This window comes from Leptodactylus fuscus, chromosome 9 (genome assembly GCF_031893055.1).
Source record: "Leptodactylus fuscus isolate aLepFus1 chromosome 9, aLepFus1.hap2, whole genome shotgun sequence".
Lineage (NCBI taxonomy): Eukaryota > Metazoa > Chordata > Amphibia > Anura > Leptodactylidae > Leptodactylus > Leptodactylus fuscus.
The window spans coordinates 12,659,611-12,677,334 of NC_134273.1; the positions used below are offsets into that span (position 1 = coordinate 12,659,611).

The following is a 17,724-nucleotide window of genomic DNA, read 5'->3' on the forward strand; positions in this document are numbered from 1 at the left end:
GACTTAAAGGGGTTGTCAAGGATATTATATTACTGGGGTAGAAGGCCGAGGTAAAGAAAATAAAAACATACTCCCCTGTCCCCGGTGCGCTGGTGATCCCCGGCACTATCCAGTCCAGCGGCGCCCAGGGCCATGATCTGGTGGAAGTCACTTCCATACGTCACTGGCGATGTCCTGGGTCTTCAGTGGTCACATGTGGTGATGACTTCCACCGAAACACTGCTAAACTGGCAACAGCGGGGAATACTGAAGTGCCGGAACAGGTGATTTTTATTTTTTATTTTTAGGACAACCCCTTTTAAAGGGGTTTTCTGACCCTAAATTGAATTTATAGACCAAAGACCTATCTATAAGATAGGTCATCAGTATGTGATCTGTAGGGTCTGACAACCAGAACCTGCGCAGATCAACTGTTCTAGAAGCTGCTAGTGAATGAGCAGGACGTGTAGCGACACTCCTATATGTACGGAGGAGCATAAAGCTACTGGGCCCCAAATAGAGCATTTACAAAGCCCCTAAACTATGTTGTATTGCTTATAGTACCAGGAGTGTAATTTACGAAGACCGGACCCCATAGTAATGGGGGAATATTTAGTGTCCGGGACCGGAAGCGATCTGTGGTGTTGGTGAAGGATCGAATAAAATGATCCCATTATACAAAATAATAAGGACCTTGGATTGTAGATACTCTTCAGACATATAGGATGGGTAGGGGGTTGGGGGGGGTGTAAACCGATCGGGGAAGGAGGCAAGATGTCATCAGTAGTCACTTCCGCGGAAACCATAGGCAAGGTCATTATTGTTTTGCGTTGTGCCCAGCTAGGAGGCGATCACGTAATCTCTGCCGCATTGTAACTAGTGCGCAACTTTTATCATAAAACATATTTAGATACCAGACGGGCTCCCCTAAATTTAGGGCTGGGGACCAATGTGCCGTTACATAGGTCATTCTGGTATTACCAAAATTCGCCATTTATTCCTCAAACCTTCCAAGTCTCATATTTTACATGTTTTATTTGTGCACAATTTTATATACACGGCCGACTATATTCAGGAATGAATTTACGCCACAATTATCGTGACATATCTGCGGTAAATTAGAAAGCGTCAGGGTTTCGGGGGGGGGGGGGGATAGTGGCGCGGTATTGCTTCTTTTGTCATCGCTCAGAAATAGAACATGTAAAAACAAATTTCCTTGTTTTGCCTTTTGGATTCGGTTGGAAAAGATAGACTGCCACCTAGAGGTTGTTGTGTGCGTTACATGGCGTGCTCTGTGTACATGGACAATAAGAAGTAAACAGTCAAGGTGGAGGAGGGAGGGCAGATTGCGTAATATGCTGCTGTGAAGTAAGAGGGGAGGACGGTGGAGGCCCCTGGAAAAATATTCGGGAGCCCTATGTGTTTGGGGGATGATAATGGAGGCTACAGGTGTAACGCAAAACCAAACGACTAACTTTACTCGTAACTTTGCACGTTCTGCCAGCACGTCATCGCTCACCGAAGATGGTGGAATATCCAAGACGGAAGAAATTTCCAGAACTGACTTGTTGCAGTGGTGACACCTATGACCGTCCTAGGCTGGGATCTCCAGAGAACCGGCCATTATGTCACTAATGAGACTGCAGGGCGAGGGGCAGATACGTTACCCCGGGGGCAATTCCAATGCAGTAACCCGCGCTCCCCACTAGGGTGTGCTAATGACATAGGTTTGCTCATAGGTGTGTGACCGGCTTGTTTGTCTCTACTGCAAGAACCTGCCAAATTAAATATTCCGGTAGCAAATATTTGCAGGCGCACCTCTGGGCCATGCGCGAAGACATTAACTCTATAGACATCTCGGGTCCAAATCTCATAAGACAGAGTTTAATTTCTAAGCAGTTTACAGCACAGAGAATAAAGTGGGGAAGAACTCGGAAGCAATGGCGCGGAGGTCAGAGGGCGTGTTAAGTGAAGTCCCCGACCCAAGTGCACAATGATGCCATCATATGACAGCCCGACCTCAGGCGGCATCTTCTGCTTTCTGTCTACACATCCTCATGTCTGGAGTATTACCTCACTGACACCATGTGGTGAGGAGGGAGACGTCTGCAGTGAATACCAAAATCTGTTCTATGGTAACCTCACGGTTACCTCACTGCTCAGACAAAGCACCATCGATCAGGGCGACAAGTAAGGCCTCGTTCGCACATCGTGTGCTCTCTGTTTTCTATGGACAGCATAAGAGCCCATTGAACCCTGAGTGTTTCTCAAAGACCACCATTTTTTTTCCCTGTCCATTGGCAGCATGCAAAATTAAATATCGAATATTGTCATGTTGCGGCACCCTCATGGTTACAATGTGACTCCATTCACCAAAATTAGTGAAGGTGTTCAAAGGCGGCCAGATTTTGGCTTTCATGGAAGTGATGGCCGCTGATTCAGACTCTAAACCCGCGGCGCCAGAGTATCACTCATCAACCCCCGTTGTATCTGAGGTTCATCCGCTAGAAAACCTGCGGCAGAAAGTCAAAGCCTTGATAGCTCTGCTTTGACTTTACACCGCAGGATACAGGCTTAAAGGCGTTGTCCAGGATAACTAGTTTGATATGAGACTGGGGAGGGTGAGAAAAAAACCTCACCTGTCCCCAGTGCTCTGGTGTCTCCACCGCGGTCTGGTCTGCTGCTCTCGTGTCTTATTTTGGCAGAAGTCAAGGAACTGGGACATCTCCTGTAACATCCCGTGTCCTTTCTTTAGGTCTCTGAAGCTGTCATTTGTGGCGGAAATTTCTGCAAAAACAAGACACCGGAATAGCAGGACTGGGTCACGTTGGGAGACACCGGAGCACCAGGACACGTATGGTTTTTTTTTCACCTTCTCCAGTCTCATATAAAAAAGCGGGTTATCCTGGGCAACCCCTTTAAGGGTGAAGTCACATGTGCAGTTTTTGGCATAAGTGTTGATGCAGCCAAAACCAGAAGTGGATGGAGTACATAGAAGACATAGAAATCTCTCCTTTATGTTTCAATTAACTCCTTGCAAAAAAAATGCAAGTGTGATTTCAGCCGTATCAAAACAGTTGCACAATGACCGCTGCAGTTTCGACAACAATGCGCAGGTTCAGATTGGCCATCTACAGTACACAGGCTTGTTCTAGGCAGACGCCCAAACTCATTTGGGGCACAGCCAAGCAAGCTTTTTATTTTATAATCCGGAAGTTTCCTAGCTAGCAGAGGCAAGTCATAGCGAGCGCTAAATCCTGCCCTGTAGTAACCTCACACAAGATGGCGACAAGGGACAACAAGCCACCAACAACACACAATATAAGGGTCATAACTTTGCAGGGACTGGATCCCCTCTGCAGCGCCTCATCTGACCCCACTGACCCAAATCAATGCAGCAAATAGCTGTCCTCCCAGCATGCCTTTCATCTCAATCCCTGCCTTAAAGTGGCAACATCTGCAAACCTCAACCCCCTATTAGTCGCTGACAGGCCCCTCATACATGGGTTTCTATACACTACACTGCACTACTGTGTCTTTCCAGAAGTGGTGGCCATATTATTAACTCATTGTAGCCCTGGGAAGAATCCCTGAGGTCTTATACTGCAGCCTGGATATCATATCATACTGAGATTTTTCCAAAAAGTAGAAGTTTGCTAGAAATGTTCTGTTATCGGAGAATTTGGTGCGTGAATTGTCAGCCTTGTGGTCAGTCACAGACAGATGCTTGGTGTTTCTATTGCAGCCGGGTCCTGCCGGTTTAAGGCTTGCTCCACGCCTGTGCTGCTGGATTGAGGAAGTCTTGGCTGAGTATTGTGTATGGGGAGGGACATAGACACTATGCCATCGTCTGGGGACAGGCGGCAGGTGGAGGGACACCGGCTCATGTCATAGTAAAGTCTCCTATTATACCGTATACTTTACCCACATCTGTTTCGCTCCTATTAACCCTCTCACTACCTCTCCCCTATGTCTGTCTAGCTCTGAGCAAACTTATATAACTTTTCCGGCGTGTTATGTAACTTCTCCCAGCTGTGTGTATCTGCCTCTGGCTGTCACTATGCCGCCATACATAACCTTACATTGTATGATGCTATGATCATATCAGGCTAGGGCGACATACAATGCAATGTATTTCTATGGTCCTACGTGCGACAAGTGGTAGCCGCCCAAAATCCAAGCTTACTTGACTCTATGTTGAATGTCAAAATTGCAGGTGACATCGTTCCCATTAACACTAATTGTGTCGCATGTGACAGCGGCTCGCATGACAAAAATTGCTTTCTGTATTATCTTTGCCTTCGTTTTGCTTACTGTGCAGATTATTGCATGTATTTTTTTATTCGCAGTTGGATAGAGTTAATTTCAATCTTTAGGTTGAGGCCCCATGTTGTGGAATATATATATATATATATATATATATATATATATATACAGTGCCAAGTTTATATCAACAAGTGAATGGGGGGCTATTCACATGACGGTTATTTTGATGGTCCATCTTCACGCATCCATAGTCTGTTCGGTTTCTGTCGATTTTTATACTGAAATTGGCAGAGAGAAAAGTCCTGCTTGTTGTTTTAGGCTAAGACCCCACGTAGTGTCTCAGGGCCCCTTCACACGGCGTAAGCACTCGGCTCATTCTGAGCCGTACACGCGAGCGCTTCTAAACACTTCCCATTCACTCGTAAAGCCCGCGCTCCCATTGAAGTGAATGGGAAGTGTTTAGAAGCGCTCGCGTGTACGGCTCAGAATGAGCTGAGCGCTTACGCCATGTGAAGGGGCCCTCAATCAAAAAAAGCGCACTGGCAACGCATTCTGCTTCAATAATACCTATACGGAAACCGCCGGCGTTTCCGTAGGCATAATTGACATGATGCGATTTACAAATCCACAACGGTTTTGTAACTTGCAGCTTGTCCGCTGTGCGTATTTTACTGCCGTGTGGGGATGGTATGCGGTAGAATCGTATCCGTTACGCCGTGACTGTGAAATGCCGCCGCGTTTTTTCCATTTACGCCATGTGGCGCCCTGGCCGTAAGCAGGATCCCAGGGCAGATTCGCCTAAACGCTAGTGTGAACCTAGCGTAGTGCTGACCATGCTGAGGCTCTCTTGTGTATTTAACGGGTCAATGGAGGATCTGTTTTTATTCTCATAGACTTCAATGGGTGATTTGGATCTGTGAGCGATCGCGGGTAGTGCACAGCCGAGAAAGTTGGTTGTGTGAATAGGCTTTAAGAATCTGAAGCTCCACTTGTTTCGGCAGGTCATTGTTACAGAAAAATTGCTGGAATACTAGAGGACTATGACACCTTATAGTGTTCAATGTATTGCATTGCGAATCTGCAGACGATGGAGCCATATTGTGTGCGGTCATATGTTATAGGCCGCCATATCTCAAAACATGGCAGCGTCTCCACAGAGTGTTTGACCATATATGAAATTGTATACCGGTGACATTTACTGTTAAAGCACAGGCCTCTGTATAGTCCTAGCGTGACCTGTGTAGCATCTGGCAGCCATATGTAGCACAGTTGCTCATAGTAACCATTCAGATTGACTCATTTTATAATCGGGTTAGTTGCCCTGACACGTATAAATGATGTTTTTGGAGAATTTTGCATTGATCTGTCACTTGTTTCCAGGTCACCCTTGTCCCGCCGTGCCATGGAGAGTAGCAATGGAGATGTACGAAACCTCACAGAGGTGCGTATGAGTCAGATGGTGCTCCCATGTCACGCCAACCACCGCGGTCAACTCAGCACCGGACAGCTGCTAAAATGGATCGACACGGCGGCCTGCTTGTCAGGTGAGGAGGAGCATATAGTCGGCCTCGAATACAATGCATTGTATGTTATACGTGGCTAAGATGGATATCTAATGGGTCGTGACTCCGTGTTATAATAAGACCTTATACTATAAGTGTATGGAGAAAAGAAACGCATTATCCCTGCACCCAGATTGTATGGCCGTGTAGATGTAAAGGTGGATGGCGCGCCCCTATAGTCCGTGACAACAACGTAATGACAACCAGAGGGCCCTTATAGTCAATGAACGCCAGAATGGCCTTATAGTTAGGACTAGAGTCCATGTATCCTATGGGTACATGCACATGATGCAAAACATCCACATCTAATCCATAGGCTTCAGTATGAGAATGGCGAACAACCAGAGGAACTGAATTTGTATAATAAATCTGTCGCTTGTGAATTCACCCTTACAATAGTGGAAGCCATGATGGCAAGTGAATATACTACATACATGTAATAAGGATGACCGTATACCCTTCTATCCTACAGCCGAGAGACATGCTGGCTGCCCCTGTGTCACGGCCTCCATGGATGACATCTATTTTGAGCATACAATTAGGTACGGACATTATAATATTCTATAGTGACTACAATAAATCCCGTCATAGTTCCCTTATCTTAAAAAATAACAAGGTGGATGATAGGGCTGTGACGTTCTTGTATATACTCTCTTATAACTTTTTATTATTATTTTTTTTACTTTCCAATTTCCAGCGTGGGCCAAGTGGTTAACCTGAAGACAAAAGTGAACCGCGCCTTTAACTCCAGTATGGAGGTCGGTATCCATTATCATAACAATAACATATGAGGTTAAAGGGATTTTTCATGAACATAACCATAATTACATTTGTATTAAAATGTTAATATTTTTGCAAATATAAATAATGAAAACATTTTCAGATTGTAAAGATTTCCTCTGACCATCTTTGTGATGACATCTGTTGTCGTAGTCAATTGGTAATGAATATGACCATGAATGCAGGAACATTCTATGGTCTGGGACTTGTCAGACATCCGACCATGATGTCCTTATTGTGGTCGGATTATCAGGAGGGGACAATACACTACATGTATGAGAACAGTGGAATAACTAGGAATGGCCGGGCCCCAATGCGATCATTTGATATGGTCCACCCCCCCATCCCTCCATCGCACAAACCGCATTCCTTCATACACTATTATTCCCCATAGTGGCCCCTGCACACAGTATTCTGCGCCATAGTGGCCCCTGCACACAGTATTATGCCCCATAGTGGCCCCTGCACACAGTATTATGTCCCATAGTGGCCCCTGTACACAGTATTATGTCCCCATAGTGGCCCCTGCACACAGTATTCTGCGCCATAGTGGCCCCTGCACACAGTATTATGTCCCCATAGTGGCCCCTGCACACAGTATTCTGCGCCATAGTGGCCCCTGTACACAGTATTATGTCCCCATAGTGGCCCCTGCACACAGTATTCTGCGCCATAGTGGCCCCTGCACACAGTATTATGTCCCCATAGTGGCCCCTGCACACAGTATTCTGCGCCATAGTGGCCCCTGTACACAGTATTATGTCCCCATAGTGGCCCCTGGAGACACTATTATTCCCCGTAGTGGCCCCTGCACACAGTATTCTGCGCCATAGTGGCCCCTGTACACAGTATTATGTCCCCATAGTGGCTCCTGGAGACTCTATTATTCCCCGTAGTGGCCCCTGCACACAGTATTCTGCGCCATAGTGGCCCCTGTACACAGTATTATGTCCCCATAGTGGCCCCTGGAGACTCTATTATTCCCCGTAGTGGCCCCTGCACACAGTATTATCCCCATAGTGGCCCTTGCACACAGTATTATGTCCCATAGTGGCCCCTGCACACAGTATTATCCCCCATTGTGGCCCCAGCACACAGTATAATGTCCCATAGTGGCCCCTGCACACAGTATTATACCCCATAATGGCCTCTGCACACAGTGTTATGCTCCATTGGGGACCACCCATGAACAATTATACTCTGGGGTCTTTTCAGACCCCATAGTAGAATGATGGGAGACCCAGGAGAGAATGAAAACATAAAAAACACTTACTTACCTCTTCCTGGTTTCGGTGCACTCCCCGCTACTTTCGGCCATCTTCAGTGTTGGACCAGATGTCACCAAACAAGCCCACAGACTGCCAGAGCGCAGGAGAGGTAAGTAACAGGGATTTTTTTGTTCCTTCATCTCCCCTGGCCCTCCGATCAATATACTCGGTGATCTGAAAAGACTCCAGAGTATGAGGTTAGCTGTGTTTGTGAGGTTCGCAGGCCCGCGGCCTCACTTACCGATTCCAGCTCCTGATCACAGCCACCTCTGCAGAAGGGGAAGCGCAGGCATCCGTGAGCAGAAGTTGGGATCGGTAAGCAAACAGGGCCTGTTACCTGCTGGGGATACTCCAGCCGGTAAGTGCCTATTAAAAAAAAACAAAAAAAAAACATTGGGGGCCCAACAGGCCCCCTAATGTCCCAGGCCCCACTACCACTGCTACCCCGGTATTCATGGCACTGTATTGGTCCAGAGGCTCTGCCAGTATAGAGCTCAATCCAGTATATTCTTGTCGCTTTAGGTCGGAATCCATGTCACCTGTGAAGACTTGACTAATGGAGAAGAATGGAAAGTGTGTCAGGCGTTTGCAACTTTTGTCGCACAACCACAAGGCAATAAAAAAGTAAGTAAAGAAAAAATAAATAAATTCTAATCATAATAAATACTGTATAACATCAATAATACTATTATATGTGTAATAATACAATGGTACAATGCTCGCCGCAAGACGGTTTGCAATTTTAGTCGTGCAAGTGCCTTTGATATATTAAATATCCACAGGTGAAGCTAAAACCGACAACCCCGGTGACTGAAGAAGAGCACCTGGAGCACAGTATTGCTGCCGAAAGACGTCGTATGAGATTAGTCCATACTGACAATATAAAGGACCTGCTGACCCGCAGCACCCAGCAGGACGGTACGTATTAGAGCATCGGAGGGTTTTGTTTCTTGAAGATTATGGGCTGTTTTGGGCTTTCATACCCATGAAAACATCAGGTCGTAAGGTGCAATGTGTTTTCTTATATATGAACTATAGAAAGGAGTCGGGAAGGAGGAATGAACGAAGAAGTTCTCGCCCAGAAGACTCGTGTGGAGAGTGTTGAACTGGTGCTGCCCCCACACGCCAACCACCAGGGCAATACTTTTGGTGGGCAGATAATGGCCTGGATGGAGAATATTGCCACAATAGCTGCCAGGTATGAATGAGGGATCTTTTCTTCATTCACTCCCTTCTGTGAATTGACATCAATAAACTATTAACCCTTCTATTTCTGAAAGCGTTCTTAATTTGCAATATTTTTTTCCAACCCTGCCTACGTTTTTTTGCACAGTACTGTATGGAAGACCTTGATAAATTCTGGGGAGTTGGCCATTTGTTCATTACCAAGTACTCCTTTGATTGGTAACCTGTTGATATTATATTTACGCAGCCGGCTTTGTCACGCCCACCCGACTTTAAAGGTTATTGAAATGTTCCATTTCCGGGGACCCTCACAGGTCGGGGACCGGTTGATCCTAAAGGCCATTGTCAACAATGCCTTCAAAGACAGGTCAGTAACAAATAGGATATATGTGTAATAAGGGCCTGGTCTGGTCCATCACATATAGCAAAATGGTTCAGAGCTCTCTAATAATGGAGGACATGGTAACGTATCAGATCAAGGTGAGAAGTGCAACAGAGGGGGCAACAGGGTGACCCTTGAAATTCCCATGGGAATGGGAAACCTATTCAAAAGGCGTTGCAGTGCATGTGTATGGGGCAGTGACCCTGAGACAAAACTGTCCATTTGGCAGCCCAGACTCACTACATGAATGGGTCTGGGGAGGCACGGGTGGGACATAGGTATCATGCATGTGCCATCCATGCCGTTTTACTATGGCCTGGGCATGTGCACCTTGTTGTGTGCATGCAGCCTTAAGATTGACAACAGCAAACCCCGCGGGACGCCATTGACAGAATAATGGGCTAATTCCGGTATCTGTTGTGTTCTCTCTGCACCAGACGAACTCTGACAAAGATGTGACCATAGCCTTAAAGGGTTTTCCAATGACTGACATGTATATAATAGCTATACAAGTAAACGCATTCTTCTCCAAAACCTGAAGAACCCGCTCTCAACCAGGACAGGAACAACGTTCTGGAACCTGATCTACTGCTATGTAAATTACCAGTAAAATAGACTGAGATTGCGACATATTCCAGCCACGGCTCCGGTTGTATAATCTGTCACATGACCACTCCTCACGGTTTACATAACACATAATGGAGCCCCCATAAGCGTTACCCGGGGACGGTTGCACTTTTTGTGTATATGGTCGTGAAATGTATTAGCGTTATCTGGCAGTAGATCTGGCGTATACAGCTAAAGCCTGGGCAAAGATCAAGGCCATGTGAGATAAAGCTCTGGAGATGGGATATTTATGGGTTTATGTATGGGCTTGTGAAATCTCCGCCACATCTGAAGAGCCGTGATGGCGTATACTGTAGTTATTATCACACTGAGATACAATACAGATAATTGGTTTTATTAGTTTACTGTTATTTCATTCCTACGTTTCTGTCCATCTTCTGTGAACCTTGCGTTGCTATATCCCTCTGTTACTCCTCCTGGAAATTTCTAAAAAAATTGACAACGGGGTGTTACTACTCTCTTCTCTTACACACTCTGTGTCCAATCGCTGTTCAGTGTCAGACGGGGTCTACACAAGGGGGTGGCTTTAAGGTTAAAACTGTGTCCCCTTGGTGAGGCTGGCACTGCACTCCTGAAATTATAATGCAAATGCTCACTGGTTCCCGGCAGGGTCTCAGAATGAGCGGTGAGTACGACTGTTAGTAGTTACTACTTCTAGGACTCCGCACCTCTTCTGTGTTTCTATACTGTGTGGGACCTAGGGACGTTATACAGTGTGGGACCCCTGAGGACATTAGACTGTGTGGGACCTGAGGACATTATACTGTGTGGGACCTGGGGACGTTATACAGTGTGAGACCTGAGGACATTATATTGTGTGGGACCTGAGGACATTATACTGTGTTGGACCTGGTGACATTATACTGTGTGGGACCTGGGGACATTATACTGTGTGGGACCTGAGGACATTATACTGTGTGGGACCTGAGGACATTATACTGTGTGGGACCTGGGGACATTATACTGTATGGGACCTGAGGACATTATACTGTGTGAGACCTGGGGACATTATACTGTGTGGGACCTGCGGACGTTATACTGTATAGGACCTGGGGACATTATACTTTGTGGGACCTGAGGACATTATACTGTGTGGGCCTGAGGACATTATACTGTGTGGGACCTGAGGACATTATACTGTGTGGGACCTGAGGACATTATACTGTGTGGGACCTGAAGAGTTTATACTGTGTGGGACCTGAGAACATTATACTGTGTGGGACCTGAGGACTTTATACTGTGTGGGACCTGGGGACATTATACAGTGTGGGACCTGAGGACATTATACTGTGTGGGACCTGAGGACATTATACTGTGTGGGCCTGAGGACATTATACTGTGTGGGCCTGAGGACATTATACTGTGTGGGCCTGAGGACATTATACTGTGTGGGACCTGAGAACATTATACTGTGTGGGACCTGAGGACATTATACTGTGTGGGACCAGCGGACATTATACTGTGAGGGACCTGAGGACATTATACTGTGTGGGACCTGGAGACATTATACCGTATGGGACCTGGGGACGTAATATAAACTTCCATGGACCCCCCTCAAATTGTAACTGGTCATAGCAGTTTTGTAGCCGGTCTGGTGACTTTATCCAGTCCTGAGCTATACCCCCTTTATACAAGAGGGTCCATTAAAACAATTACAAATCTATTGACCCACCAATTATGAAACCTGTGACTAGTGCAAAACTACAAGTCCCAGCATGCTCGGTCATTCTCAGAACGCTACTTTGTAAACCCTATGGTCATTGTGATACTGATATCCTTGTGTGAACATGTCTGTGTTGCAGTATGGAGGTCGGGGTCTGCGCCGAGGCCTTTTGCCATGATGTGGGTGTACCCAGAAGACATATAAACAGCGCCTTCATGACCTTCGTGGTCCTAGATGAAAACAACCACCGCTGTATTCTCCCTCGCATCAAACCGGAGCCAGGGGTAAGTGACTCCGCCATGCTGACCTGTACTATGTGTGCGGCTGTAAATAATGGCATGTCTTACACCATGCTTTCTTTTTTATAGGATGGAGAAAGACGGTATCGCGAGGCAATTGCTCGTCGGAAAATCAGGCTGGACCGGTAAAGCGCGAGCGACATCGCTTGTCGTAAAGTTTGTGATAAGATTATAGAATAAATGTATCAGGGAGAAGTAGCCATTACCCATAACAACCAATCAGATTCCAGCTCTCTTCTTCCACAGGCAGTTTTGAAAATGAAAGAACAAATCTGATTGGTTGTTATGGGCTACTGCATCATTTATCTTTTGCACCAATTTTGATGAATCTCTTCCTAATATATGAATTAAAGGGATGTTCCAGAGAGAAACACACAAATCTATTAATGCCCAGGACGGACAATTAAAGGGGCGCTATCACATTTACTAATAGTTTGTACGCTCGGACAGGCAGCCTGAAAATAGGGGGGTGTATTATACAATAATGTTACTCTATCAGACCCATGGGGCGCTTTATGATAGTTATACACTTATTTTTTGTGTTCGCAGTAAGTACGTCATCTCTTGTAAGCAGTCAGAGGTGCCGCTATCCGTCCCCTGGGACCCGTGTAACCAGGTAAGTTTTTAAGGATCACCAGTCTTCTGTCTATCAATGCAATAAAGAAAGACCTGTCAGGTTTCCGGATACACTTGTATACAAATACTTGTGTTCCACTAAACTCTGTGTTGTTCCTCTGTTATTCCTCCTGGAAATGTCTGAACCAATTGACAGTTGGATGTTACCATTCATTTTATTAATAGGGTTGTCCCTAAACATCTGATACTGTCAGCACTGACTGGACAATATCAGAATGGGGCGGCCCATTGACAAGGCCCCTGGAATGGAAATACTACACTTATTGAATGTGTGCAGATTATGGACGTCATGTACAAGGCGCGTCATTTGTGCACAAGGACTGATACCAAGCACATCTTATGAACAATATGGTAAATTTTAGAAGCACTACACGTAGACAGATTTGGCAAAGTGCTGATTTCAGTGTGCCGGGTGGAGTAATACCGCAGCTTTCTATAGATAATAGGTATGATCTGTCCTGACACTGCAAACCTGGATTATAGGACGGATTGGGTGACCCTTTTATACTGTAAGCGCTGTACTCTGTTTTGTCTGCCATTACTTTTACATCCCTGGTTATTTCCTTTGCAGGTTTATCTCAGCTACAACAACGTGTCTGCCCTGAAAATGTTGGTGTCTAAAACTGACTGGGTCCTGGCCTCGGAAATAAAAAAGGTACTAGATATTCATTTCGTTTAGCACCAGATGTGCCCTCTGCACCCACCTAGTCTCTTCTTATGGAGAGGTTTTAGTGTACTTGTTATGCCATGGGGGATCAAACAACCATCATCTCTGTCTATTGCTGTTAATTTTGTCAATCTGCAAATGAGGTCTTTGGAGCAATAAGGATGGTGCCATTTCTCCAAATAGGTAAGTGGCAACACCCTTATTGCTCCAAATAGCTCATATGCAAAAACGGCAATATCTCTGCAACGGAGGCAGCGATTTACAAGGGGAGAACATGGTTTGATTCAGGTAACCCTAACCTACCTACCTACCTATCTATCTATCTATCTATCTATCTATCTACAGGACTAGGGTGATATACTGGTTCTGGTGACAGTAACCTATCTGCAGGACTAGGGTGATATGCTGGTTCTGGTGACAGTAACCTATCTATCTGCAGGGCTGGGGTGATATGCTGGGTCTGGTGACAGTAACCTATCTATCTGCAGGGCTGGGGTGATATGCTGGGTCTGGTGACAGTAACCTATCTATCTGCAGGGCTGGGGTGATATGCTGGGTCTGGTGACAGTAACCTATCTATCTGCAGGGCTGAGGTGATATACTGGGGTCTGGTCACACTAACCTATCTATCTGCAGGGCTGGGGTGATATGCTGGGTCTGGTGAAACTAACCTATCTATCTGCAGGGCTGGGGTGATATACTGGGGTCTGGTCACACTAACCTATCTATCTGCAGGGCTGGGGTGATATGCTGGGTCTGGTGAAACTAACCTATCTATCTGCAGGGCTGGGGTGATATACTGGGGTCTGGTGACAGTAACCTATCTATCTGCAGGGCCGGGGTGATATGCTGGTTCTGGTGACAGTAACCTATCTATCTGCAGGGCTGGGGTGATATGCTGGGTGTGGTGACTGTAACCTATCTATCTGCAGGGCTGGGGTGATATGCTGGTTCTGGTGACTATAACCTCTCTATCTGCAGGGCTGGGGTGATATGCTGGTTCTGGTGACAGTAACCTATCTATCTGCAGGGCTGGGGTGATATGCTGGTTCTGGTGACTATAACCTCTCTATCTGCAGGGCTGGGGTGATATGCTGGGTCTGGTGACACTAACCTATCTATCTGCAGGGCTGGGGTGATATGCTGGTTCTGGTGACACTAACCTATCTATCTGCAGGGCTGGGGTGATATGCTGGTTCTGGTGACACTAACCTATCTATCTGCAGGGCTGGGGTGATATGCTGGGTCTGGTGACAGTAACCTATCTATCTGCAGGGCTGGGGTGATATGCTGGGTCTGGTGACAGTAACCTATCTATCTGCAGGGCTGGGGTAATATGCTGGGTCTGGTGACAGTAACCTATCTATCTGCAGGGCTGGGGTGATATGCTGGGTCTGGTGACAGTAACCTATCTATCTACAGGGCTGGGGTGATATGCTGGGTCTGGTGACAGTAACCTATCTATCTGCAGGGCTGGGGTGATATGCTGGGTCTGGTGACACTAACCTATCTATCTACAGGGCTGGGGTGATATGCTGGGTCTGGTGACAGTAACCTATCTATCTGCAGGGCTGGGGTGATATGCTGGGTCTGGTGACAGTAACCGATCTATCTGCAGGGCTGGGCTGACACACTCCCTTTAAGTTCTTTGCATAGTCCTTGTTTTGTATGGACTATGCAAAACAAGGGGACTTACTATAATACTATATATTCTCCTCCCAGGTTCGGCTGTACACGCTGGAGGATGGCACATTTCTCTCCTTCAAGGTTGAGATGACTGTGTCCATTGATGCAAAACAAGCCTTCAACCTCCTTTCTGATGTGAGCCGGCGCACCGAGTGGGACGGTTATTACAAGTGAGAGAAGGAACACGAAAAAACTCATAGTGGGTGTGTGTGGGGTGGGGGGTATCAATCCCTCTACTCCAGTTTTCTGGCTCAGACGGGTGATATTGTGTCACATATTTGGCACAAGACCATTTCTATCAATGTGGGTGGAGTGGGGTGGACCGTTCCTACCTGGAGTATGTCTCCATTCTGGCGTACGGGCCGTGACCTGCGCCTATCGGGGCCTTTATTAAGAATAACGGATGAAACGCCAATCTTAATAAATCCGTCCCGGTGTCTTCTCTTTAGGGAATGCCAGCTCCTGCAGCAAGTGAATGAAGACGATGCCATCTATCATGTAGTCAGCACCGTGAGCAGCGCAGATGGCAAACTTCAAGATTTCATCATCCTGGCCTCCCGGCGGCCGCCCTGCGATGTTGGGTGGGTTCTGATTCTAAACCCTTTGCTTCTATAGATCCTGAAGAACTGTATACTCATGGTATGTTGTCTTTTCCCAGAGACCCTTATGTTGTGGCGTTTCGCTCCGTCTCCCTTCCTACATACCCCCCCTCTGATAAGTACACCCGCGGCGAGACTCTCTGCTCCGGATTCTGTGTCTGGTCACAAGGACCCATGACTAAGGTATCACTTTTAGTCATTTGACCCACATGATCTAGCTGGGGGCGCCATTTGTTATGTTAGTGTCCAGATTGTAACGTGGTAGAGGTTGGAGTTGCACCTGAGCGCTGGGGTCTATGGCCAATGGCCGCCCTTCCACATACGAGGACAGTAGGTTCCCGCCATTATGACCCAGTCGCTTTCTGCTATACCGGCAGTCGTGATTGAATATTTTTTTCTTTCTTCTGCAGATCTCGTATTACAATCAGTTCACCCCCGGAATCGTCCTACAGCTAACCACTAACGTCGCCGGACTGTCATCTGACTTCGCCAACACTTACCAGGCCTGCGAGCAATTTCTTATTGAAAATACCAAGAACTCTAATGAGCCGTAAAGTACATAGTGTATCTATGGACCCTACTAGACAGAATACATAACATACCCCTCACTCCTTAGGCCGCAGCCTATAGGGGGCCATACACATTAGACAAATGTCAACCAACCTCAACCATCAGAATGGGCTCACCATGTGGTGCCCCCGACTACACCCTGATGGCAGATTGTTGGATTCTGGCATGCCAAATCCTTTAGGCCTATGATTTAAAGAGGACCTTTCACCATCTCCACCAACTCCAACTTATTTCATCCTTCAATAGGCACCGCTGCATTGATTCTGGTACATTCGGAATTTTTTCTCTAGCCCCCACCATTCCTGAGCAATATTTTCCATTAGTTACAGCACAATTCTGCTTTCTGATGTCGGGTGGGCGGTTCTGGGCTGGAGCAGAAAGACAGGAACTGTCCACCTGACAACAGAGCGTGTAATGGTGAAACTAACAGCAATGATTGCTCAGGAATGGTGGGGGCTAGAGAAAAATTCCAAATCAGAATTAGTAGAGAAGCGCCTATTGAAGGTTGTAAAGAGCCAGAGTTGGTGGAGGTGGTGAAAGGTCCCCTTTAAGGATTGGGGTAACGTGGAATCATAGGCCACCAATGGTGTCAGGCAGGAGGAGTGCAGCCTGATGATGGACGGACGGCATAGGTTTGTCACCGCTGTCATGACTGTGTCCTTCTCTCTGATTCTGAGACTCTTTGCACATTTTGCACTTTGGTTTTGTTGATGTCTTTAGTAGGATTTTGACCTGAGTCAGTCTTGTCAATGTTTACGCATGCAGTGTGTATGTAGACTGATAATAAAGAAGTGACGTGTAGCACCATGTGTACTGTCTGGTATTTAAAGGAGGTCTGTCAAACAGAAATCCCTTTTAGGCTAAGACCACTGGAACCTAAACGCACCTACAGAAAAAAACGCTGCAGAAAAAATTCAATGAAAATGCATTCCCAAAAAAACTTGTGCTTTCACTGGTATGTTTTGCATCCCCCATTATTAATCTATGGAGAAAACGCAGAATTTAAGAGGACCTTTCCTCACCTCCAACAAGTCCAATTCTTGACATCATTTAATAGCCACTGATTCTGGCACAGTTGAAATTTTTTCTTTAGCCCCCAGCATTGTTGAGCAATCGGTGCAGGTAGTTTTGGTGCCTGGTATACTATTTAGTCTCTGTGCTGTCAGGTGGGCGGTGTTAGGCAGGAGCAGACAAGGGGTTTGATTCTGAGCTCTGACATTGGCTGCCTCTGATTGGAGCTCTGAATCACGCCCCCCTCCCTGTACCGCCCACCTGAGCTGAAATAAAACATCAGGCACCAAAACTAACTCGGGAATAGCGGTCTGTGTAATGCAGGACAGGACAGTCCTCCAGAGTGGGAGACACTCTTATAACCACCCTGGACATAAGATAAGGATCCTCAGCAGATGACAGAGCCATGACCTCAGAATTCCCTAATAAATGATATAACGATTATCTTCGTTTGCTTCGTTTCCAGAACATGGAATGATTTTAGTTGCATTTGGTCACTGCAATGTTTGCTTTGGGCATCATCTTGTAAGGAACCAATCTTGAC

The 17,724-nt window shown here is 46.4% G+C and overlaps 1 protein-coding gene across 2 annotated transcripts; it reads left to right on the top strand.

Moving 5' to 3' along the window:
- Window positions 1-1,408: 1,408 nt before the first annotated feature.
- ACOT11 (acyl-CoA thioesterase 11) lies at window positions 1,409-16,960 on the top strand. 2 transcript variants are annotated; one of them, XM_075287692.1, is made up of 17 exons: window positions 1,409-2,169; window positions 2,735-2,833; window positions 5,626-5,789; window positions 6,280-6,349; window positions 6,505-6,565; window positions 8,378-8,479; window positions 8,638-8,773; window positions 8,894-9,053; window positions 9,288-9,407; window positions 11,852-11,996; window positions 12,081-12,136; window positions 12,561-12,627; window positions 13,219-13,302; window positions 15,037-15,170; window positions 15,450-15,581; window positions 15,659-15,782; window positions 16,010-16,960. In XM_075287692.1, exons 1-17 carry the CDS (start codon window positions 1,973-1,975, stop codon window positions 16,151-16,153), a joined length of 1,995 nt encoding a protein of 664 aa, XP_075143793.1. In that variant the 5' UTR covers window positions 1,409-1,972; the 3' UTR covers window positions 16,154-16,960. The 2 variants fall into 2 exon arrangements, with proteins under 2 accessions (XP_075143793.1, XP_075143794.1); XM_075287693.1 differs by lacking the exons at window positions 1,409-2,169; window positions 2,735-2,833 and adding an exon at window positions 3,746-3,872.
- The last annotated feature ends 764 nt before the right edge of the window (window positions 16,961-17,724 follow it).